The sequence below is a fragment of the Micromesistius poutassou genome (assembly GCF_964030765.1).
Source record: "Micromesistius poutassou genome assembly, chromosome: 6".
NCBI classification, from domain to species: Eukaryota; Metazoa; Chordata; class Actinopteri; order Gadiformes; family Gadidae; genus Micromesistius; species Micromesistius poutassou.
The window spans coordinates 16569623-16579159 of record NC_140276.1 but is presented as its reverse complement, the minus strand read 5'-3'; the positions used below and the strand labels follow the sequence as shown (position 1 = coordinate 16579159).

The 9537-nt window shown below is 41.5% G+C and overlaps 1 protein-coding gene across 1 annotated transcript; it reads right to left on the bottom strand.

Annotated features, from left to right (window-relative positions):
* Positions 1–3011: 3011 nt before the first annotated feature.
* Positions 3012–9537, bottom strand: LOC311345256 (uncharacterized protein; the record flags this gene model as incomplete). Its single annotated transcript, XM_084469622.1, has 3 exons — positions 3012–3086; positions 6147–6420; positions 9257–9537. 3 exons carry the CDS (start codon positions 9535–9537, stop codon positions 3012–3014), a joined length of 630 nt encoding a protein of 209 aa, XP_084325748.1.

The window sequence follows — 9537 nt, the reverse complement described above, 5'->3', positions numbered from 1 at the left end:
GTTTCTTTTGGCGTTTTTCTTTAACAGCTGCTGAATGAATCTGAGCTTGAGTTACAATTTAGAGCTTTAGTACTTTAATGGTTTGTTAACGTATGAGCTGCACTACATCCGTCAATATATAGGCCTATTTTATTTTCTAATTTTCTATTCAAAATATGCTCTTCTAACCTACGGTAAATGTGATTGTACAAATTGATCATCATTTTTTTATGCTCCAAATATATAGATATTGTAGGTAGCTTTTATTGTTATTATTTAAAGTGTACTTAACTTACTTGGCCGATTTAGCAATTGAGAGAATATGGAATTACAAACCCAAAGAGGATAAGCTGGTATTAGTCAGTATTAGTTGGCTATGTTTAAACGATGACCATGTTTTTTAGACTGACGTGTGGATTTTAAACACCTAGTCAAAAAAAGCTTCAATTTTTTCAAAACGTCTAGGCGAGCATCTCTATAGTGATCTCCTCTCTCCCCCTCCATAGTGATCCCCTCTCTCCCCCTCCATAGTGATCATCTCTCTCCCCCTCTCTCCCCCTCCCCATAGTGATCTCCTCTCTCCCCCTCCATAGTGATCCCCTCTCTCCCCCTCCATAGTGATCATCTCTCTCCCCCTCTCTCCCCCTCCCCATAGTGATCTCCTCTCTCCCCCTCCATAGTGATCCCCTCTCTCCCCCTCCATAGTGATCATCTCTCTCCCCCTCGCTCCCCCTCTCCATAGTGCTCTCCCCTCTCTCCCCGACTGTGTGTTCTGCTGCTGGGCCGTAGAGCACCAATGTGCAGATGAGTGCTAAGATGTGTGTGTTTGTAGGGGGGGGCTTTTATGGCCAGTAGAGCATAAAGGATGCAAAGACCCATGTGTTATAGATTGAGCCCATAAAGAGGCCACACACACACACATGGTGCACACACATGCACACGCATGCACACGTTCATGAATACACACACAGACACACTCACACACACACACACACACACACACACACACACACACACATAAAAACACTGACACACCCACACACACACACATATACACATACATACACACATAGATGTGTATTTCAACAAGAATTTACAATAAATACTCAACAATCAGTGAGTGACAGAAGCTGTTTATGGCCGAGATTAGCATGGTGCAGGTTAATAATTGAGGGCATAATTGAGTTGTAGTTCGATCACAACAATGACAATCCTCCAGTTCTGATGGTATGATGAGTGTGTGAGGGAGGAGCAGGAGGAGGAAGATGTAGTACGGGGGGGTAAGAGGAGGATAAAGTTGGGGGCAAAAAAAGAAAAAATAACAGAGCAATTGGTGTTTTTTGATGTGTTAATGGATTTTCTATTCATAACTTCTGCATCATAATCACTGGGTCCATTTTAATAACCCTGGCATTATCAACAGCTTTCTCTCTTGATCTCAAATGCACACACGGAAACACACGTGCACACACACATTTGCATATACACACACACACACACACACACACACACACACACACACTCTCAATGTGTTGCCACCTTGTCCCATCAACCTAATTACATGGCTCTGTGTTCACCCCAGAGGTCGTTACCCCATGGCCTGTTAGGCAACAAGCTGTTAAGCTAATCAACAGAGAGCCTCCTGTCTCTGGACGAGAAGGCAGACAGGCAATAACTGCAACAACTAACTGTGGACATCACAATAGACAGCAGTGTGATGACAGGCAGCGCAGGCTTTGTGACGTCACTGAACAGCGGAATAGTGGTGTAGGGTGGATGTTGATGTTGATGGAGCAGTCGTGTTAATCTAGAGAGAAAACAAATGATGGATTACGTTGTTATGATCATTCTATCATACTGCCTAAAAATGTACTTGTTCATTTCATACAATGAACAAGGATATGTTATCACCTCTAATATTATTATTACACAATTATGAAAACCAAAATGTTGAACATTATAATTGTATTATTCATTTTAGTCAAAGAGAATATGAAAACCTGTCAAAAGAGAATTGTATGTGTTTAATGTGTATCAGACACGTTTGTTTCTGCTTGTCAAACATGTGTGTGTGTGTGTGTGTGTGTGTGTGTGTGTGTGTGTGTGTGTGTGTGTGTGTGTGTGTGTGTGTGTGTGTGTGTGTGTGTGTGTGTGTGTGTGTGTGTGTGTGTGTGTGTGTGTGTGTGTGCGTGCGTGTGTCTGTGTGTGTGTGTGTGTGTCTGTGTGTTAGGAGCTGTGTGTCTCATTTCATCTCTCTGTTATTTGATTCCTCATTGTTTGTTGTTGTTAGACAAATACATTCTCACTTCTCAAACACACACCCTTTCTCCCTATTTTCACACTAACACAGTAACAAGCATGGGTCAAATTGGATGTATATAAGTTGAAAATATATCTTTTTACAACACTGTCTGCTTACAAAGTGGAGGTGACTGAAGCACTATGTGGTTGACTGCTTTAGACCGGCCGGTTGTTTAGAATAAAAGAACAGAGCTGAAACAGAGGAGCCACACATTGAGTCCCACACACCCTTTCTTCCCAGCTTAGCCAAAAGGTTAGAGAGACAGACAACGGAGAGATACAGAGAGGGAGGGATAGAGAGATATAGAGGAGAGGGGAGGGAGTGAGGATCAGAGAGGAAGAGGAGGGGAAGGAGGAACCACACAAGCGTGGAATACTCATATACGGTTTTAAAATCTCACAAACCATTTCACACCAGATGTCCCGATCAGCCTCCTCACTTCACCCTTATTTGAGCACTGCCTACAATCTACCTCTCTGTTTCTCTTTCTCTCTCTGTCTCTCTCTCTCTCTGTGTCTCTTTCTCTCCCTCTCGCTCTCTTCCACATACTTCTCCCTACCTTTTGTCTTGTCCCTGTTTTCTATTTTCTGCGTTGTGTCCTCACCCCCCCCCCACCACCAGCCAACCCCCCCTCCCTTTGCTTCAATCTCCTCCCTCCACACTTCCTCCCAGACCCACTCTCTCTCCCCCTCTGTCTCATTTTCTCTCTTCTCTCCGTTTTATTGGCTTGTTAGTTCCACTTGAGATGGAGAATGACAACAATGGCAGCCCAGCCAGCAGACCCCCACCTCTGCAGGTGCAGCGACTGACGCAGAGAGGGGTAGGATGTGAACCACACGTATCAAATAATTAAAACACACAAGCCTCTCCCGACGGTCTCAAATTTCTCCGCTCAAATTTATTAAGACTACATAAACAACGTACATATCGGTTGAGGTTATGATTTTTTCACAGTCAACACACACACACACACACACACACACACACACACACAGTTTTGGAAGGCTTTAGTGAAGTGTGCTGAACGTCACAAAGTATGCGTGGCATTTGTCATCAATATTTTCTGATGCTGGGTTAAATTGTTGACTATGCTATACTGATGATTGACTGTTCCATACTTACTATCACACACACACACACACACACACCGATAATGTATCAGTGCATGGTTGTGTTTGTGTGTGTCTGGGAGGGGGCCGTTTGAATGAACATGTGTGTTTGTTTTGGATAAAGGGGGGATAAGCAACAAAGCAGGCGCCTTCTGAGTTAATATTTACCAGCACGCTTGGTCACAGGCGTCTGGCCAAATTAACAACAGTGGCAACTGGAGCATCGCACAAAGGAACCAATGACATGCCTTATCACCTGCGTGAATTAGCCTTTATGTCTCTCTCTCTCTCTCTTTCTTCCAGTGTGAATAGGCTCTCCAACACACACACACACACACACACACACACACACACACACACACACACACACACACACACACACACACACACACACGCATACATCAAAAGGAGAGAAAACAATGTTCTGAATCATACCATTATAAATAAATAAATATCCATTTATGGATATCATTTTTATCATTTTTTTTATCATTTTTATGGAGAGTGCTCTATTTGATGTATCTTGTTGAGTTTAGGTTCCCCTTTTGTTAAATAGGAAGACGTTTAGTTTGAAGTCACGTAGCTATTCCAATCAATATTCTAATCTACTAAATAAAATCACCCAACACCTTTTCTAGTGAGGACAATGTCAGGTTGAAGGGAGAGAAGAGAGAAGATCTAAAGGGATATTGTTTATAGCACAAGTGTCATAGACCATAACTATATGAATAAAGAGTTATGATATTGTAAATAATGACGTTCAACAAGACTAAGAGTTTGTGTTAAACCAGAAGTTTAGAGGTATATAACAAAAGAGTTTTGTTATATAAATAACAAAACTCTTTTATCATAGGAATTATCTTTGGTGAAAAATAGCCTACACTTTTCTTGGGGTGGTTTGCCACCAAACCACAAGCATGTGAGGGTGCTGAATAAGCATCAAGACAGTTCAACGTACCAGCCAATACAGTTCAAACTTCTGTTTATATCTCTTCTGCCGAAGGCATGCCTACTGATGAGAAATTTGAATTCCAGCCTGTTCGTACATGGTTGGAGAAGGACATGAAATATCAGAACTCCTAAAACATTAAATTAATAATAACATAAATAAACTGGACTGCTCTTCATTTTGCTGTAATTTTGTCGTCAAAACTTATTATCTTGATCACACAGAAACATTTATATTTTACATATACACTTTAAATTTTACATTCAATCCAAATGTTGAAAGTGAGTTGCCAAGTATGAAAGAGGAATACTAAAATATCACTCATAAAGTCAATAAAGTCAATACCACAATTTGGCTTTTGGCAAAAAAATATTTAAAATAAAGCATAGCTATGCAAATTACAGAAAGGTGACAAAGAACAAGACAAGGAAAGTGTGAGCAACGACATCGTTTAAGAAATCCCTTTAATCAATTGCTGCAGGAATAGATTAATGCTTACAGGCCCCTTCGTTAGCAAACAAGCTTATACGGTTTTTCAAAGTTGACTTCAAAGTCTCCTCTGAGTTATTGAAACTGGGGCCCAGTGAATGTGTAATGGAGGGGAATGAGGATTGAAGCGTGATGGGGAATGACAGACGGCAGATTGCCGCATCCCAGAGCAAGCCCCCAGGTGAGAGGGGGGGAGCAGACAGATCCCTCTGCACTGATGTTTAGGTGAGGGCGGGTGGAGGCACAGCTGTGTGTGTGTCTGTGTGTGTGTCTGTGTGTGTGTCTGTGTGTATGTGTGAATGAGCACCGATATTTTCAAGTAAAGAAATGCTAGAAAGTGTAAGAAGCTGCATTAATTATACACACATGTGTGTATTTCTATCAAGCCCTATGGCTCAATGCCCATGTCACTAAGCAGCTGACACTCATTTTGCCACAAACTGTCTAACTTTAGAAAACTTTTGACTCCGGAAGACATAAGTCACTTTTCCTACCCTTAGTTCAACAATCTTGTATACTACAAACAAACAGGCCAACAGAAAATCTTATCCCTGACAAAATCCAGAGTATAACAGGATCCCTTTCTATGAAGTTCATTGTAGTTATGAATGGACTAACATATAGAGTAAAACCATTCAAACAGCCCTTTGAGACTGTAATGGTGATTAAGGGCTATACAAATAAAATTGAATTGAATTGAGTTGAAATAATTAAATTACGACTGCAATATGTTGTTAAACTATTCAAATGTGTCCTGCTTATTAGGTCATTGGCTTAGATAACTGAATACATCTTTGTGATAGCATCAAATGACATTCATATGTGTTGGTAAGCACCAGGAATATTTGATTTGTTTTCAGTTATCTGTTTGTCTAATATGTATTTACACTTAGGTGTGTTGTATTGTTTTGCCCTGGATGAACTGTGAGACTTTACTTTTGTTCCCATATGCCAAACCTACTCTCACTTTGCAGATAATGTAGACGTCCAAACCAATAAACAGTGAATTGAGAGTGATACCAACAGCCCTGGCTGATCTGGAGAGGGCTAGGGGTCCTTTAAGTGCTGCCTGCCCTATATTTGGGATTTCTGACATTTTAGGTGTCCTAGATAATGCCTGGGAGTCCTTCAGTGCCAGCTGGCCAGTACATTTAACTCTTATTTCTTATTTACATTTGCAAGCATGTTCAGAGCTGACGTTTTCACAAAATGTATTGATATTTCTGCTATTTGTAATGATCTTTGTCCCCAACTGGCCGACTCCCCTGACAACATCCAAATAATCCACTCCTTTTGTGTCCCTCTGTTGGACACCTACTCTAAGCAAGCCTGGATCGCTCATATCCTTAATGAAGCTGTAGAGAACTTCACTGGCTTTCTTCTCCTGGGTTTTATTGACTGCTATCTCTGTTATCGCGGTGACTGCACTGTTGACTCCACTGGTAATTCCCAGCCCTAGCCCACCCAAGGTCTGACTCAGAGATACCCCAGCTGTCACGGGGGCTAGAGCCAGACCCACAATGGCCAGGACACCACCAACAAACCCCACTGAGCTACCAGTGATGTTAGAAATCTGTGACCACATCTTCATCCTGTCCAGCCGGATGGCCGTACCCTTTATGTCACCAAGGAAAACACGCATTCTGGCTCGGCGCTCAGTGAATTGGTTCATGAAGCAAGACATGAGCTGCTTTCACATATGGACGTACAACAGTCTATTCTCCCACTATTCTACCGACGGGCCATATATGTGAATGACATATCCTGACGTTGGACCTCCTGAAAAAAGACTACCCCTGAGGTAGCATTTTAGCCAGTGGAAATGCTAATTACCTTAAATATATTATATATATATATATATATATATATATATATATATAGCCTATAATAATATGTGAATGAGCAGTAGGATGTCGGCATTTCACACTAGTTGAGTGGGCATGTTGATGACGCTTCGGTCTACGTTTGCATATCATTAAGTGGTACCCGCACCCTAATCGATCAGCCTATTGCCATTTGTTCGCTGAATGGTTTAAAAAATATTTTAATGTGGCACTGCTTTTCAGAGTCATTCATGGTGAATGCTAAATGATAGGTCTTATCATAACCCTCAACTACAACATCATACAATAAAATACATGAGTTCACAGCTGCACGCGTATAGCGTACAGCAGCGTATATAGAAAATGTTGTTTTTATTATTATGTTACACCTTTCCTGCTGTCGGCTCCCAGACCGTAGTCGAGGAGCACAGGGGAGACGTTCCCTCCAGGTCTGATGTTCTCTCGGGGGTAACGCCAGTGGGTCTGCTTATAGGTTTGAATATGGTCGGAATGAAGCGGCCACTGATTCTTGACAGGCTGTGTACTTTATTCTTAGTTTCACTAACTTTACAGTAGGCCTACACGTTTGCACAGACACAACCGGACTTGTTCATTATTTTACTAAACTGATGCGCTACCGCTCACACTCCTCGCTCGTCCAATCACACACACACACACACACACACACACACACACACACACACACACACACACACACACACACACACACAATGGGTCCATCCTGAGAAAAGGAGTTGAGGAAGATTAAAATGCATTATTTATCAATCACTTTAACATAGAGTTAGGCCCAATCCCATTACTGCCCTTAACCCAAAATCTCAACCCTACCCCTACCCCTACCCCTTAACCCTACCCCTTAACCCTACCCCTCAACCCTACCCCTACGAAATGGGATGACAACCCTTCAAGACAGTTACATTACATTAGTCATTAGTAGTCGTTGACGGGTCTTTTGATCTGTTTTTTTGGGCGTTTTGATCTTTATTTATTTATTTATTTTTGGATCTTTTGATACAATATCTGTCTCTGGAATTTTACTGTATAGTTTGAATGTCTCAACATAACATATAAAACCAGAATAAACATAGAACTTGAGGTAGTATGCCATCAATGTAAAAAAAGAAATATCATACAAACAAGAACCTGTGATATAATGTAAAATATATATATATATATAAAATTGCACATTACAAAAAGGCATTAACAATCACATTTTATCAATAACTGTTTCAAAGGGGCCCAAAAACTGTTGGTTTTAAACCATCAGTGGGTGGTTCATGTTTCTTTCTTCCTAGGGGTTGGGGGATTAGTGCTACTGAGAGAGGTGTCTGAGGTGGAGGGCTGGGCTCTGTGCTGACAGCGGCCTCAATGATCTCCTGAAAGAAAACATAACAAATGAGAAGGTATTATATGGCAGAACTGGGTGATATGGTGATATGTTATGATAGATAGATAGATAGATAGATAGATAGATAGATAGATAGATATTTCTACCAAATTTAATGAAATAAGACACTGGTTTGTAAAAAACAACATCACATTGATCCACCATTCTCGAGGCTAATAAGCATTTTATAACTAACTATTGCATTACTTGGTAAGGGATTAAAGCTTATCTTCAACTTGGAGTCCCTAGAACATGGAACATATGGATATCATTGTTGTTGGGACATATATGTCCACGGGGGCAATCGGGATTGTTGACGGGGTGGGGGTGGGGGGGGGGGGGGGGGCACGTCTCAGATTTTTTTGCCGTGAGAAATTGGATGTGTGGTGTGTGAGCATGTGTAAGCAGGCAAAAGCTGACAGGTGACACACGGTGAAACCGTGAGAGTTGGCAGCTCTGTTGTTATAAAGAAAATGCCTATACAACATTGAAACGGCATATTGATAATGCGATGGTCATCATCATCATCATTTATTTAATGATTATTAACATAGAAAACACTTACATTTATGGTTTTCGATCCTGTCGCATCTTATCACCCGCCATCTTGCCTGGGATTTTTCTTGATTTTCCATTTTCTCGCAAGGTATTGTGGGAGCAAGCCACAACCCGCGTCTGCTAGTCTGCCCATCGAAAATCTCAACGGAGGGAATGTTAGCCCTATCCCTTACCCCTTACCCCTCAATAAAAGGACTAATGGGACAACCCTACGCTGTGCATGAACACGCGACAGCGAGGGGTAGGGTTGAGGTTTTGGTTAAGGGCAGTAATGGTAAGTTACATGTTAATTGCCTAAATTACCTGGCCACAAGAATAATTCAGAATTGTGCAAAAAAAAATTGTGCTGCATGTTTTTCCAAATACATCGTTGTGTGAAAATGTCAAGGTTTGTGGATAGCTAAGGCAATTTTAATGTCCTTTGGAGTGATGCCTACCTGATAAGATATAGCTGGTTGACATGAGAAGGATGAGGATGTTTTGCATGTCATCATCAGTGAAATCTTCAGCAAAGTGAATTGAATGTTGCTTGTGGCCACAGTCAATTGGAAAAGTTAAGCCTTTTCTACAATGCCTTGTCTATCATTTGTTAATGACTTCAGGAATACATGTCTAGATGTTTATAATGAGAATTCCTACCTTGTTCCCGTTGTTGAGCAGATCTTCTTAGTAGATTGAATGTACTTGTCCAACTCCAACACAAAGACGTCCACATTCTGGAGGTCAGGTAGGGAGAAGGTGGGAGCATCTCTTTTAAATTGCAGGAGGAGAGGGCAGAGCAGCCGGGCCATGGAGATGCTGGCTCCAATGCTTTGGAGGCCGCTCCTGCAGAGCGTCTCCACAAACTCTTCCTCCAGGAACATGTGGAGAGAGGTGACAGCAAACTCTATGGCTTCCAGGAAGTAGCCCAGCTTCTCCAT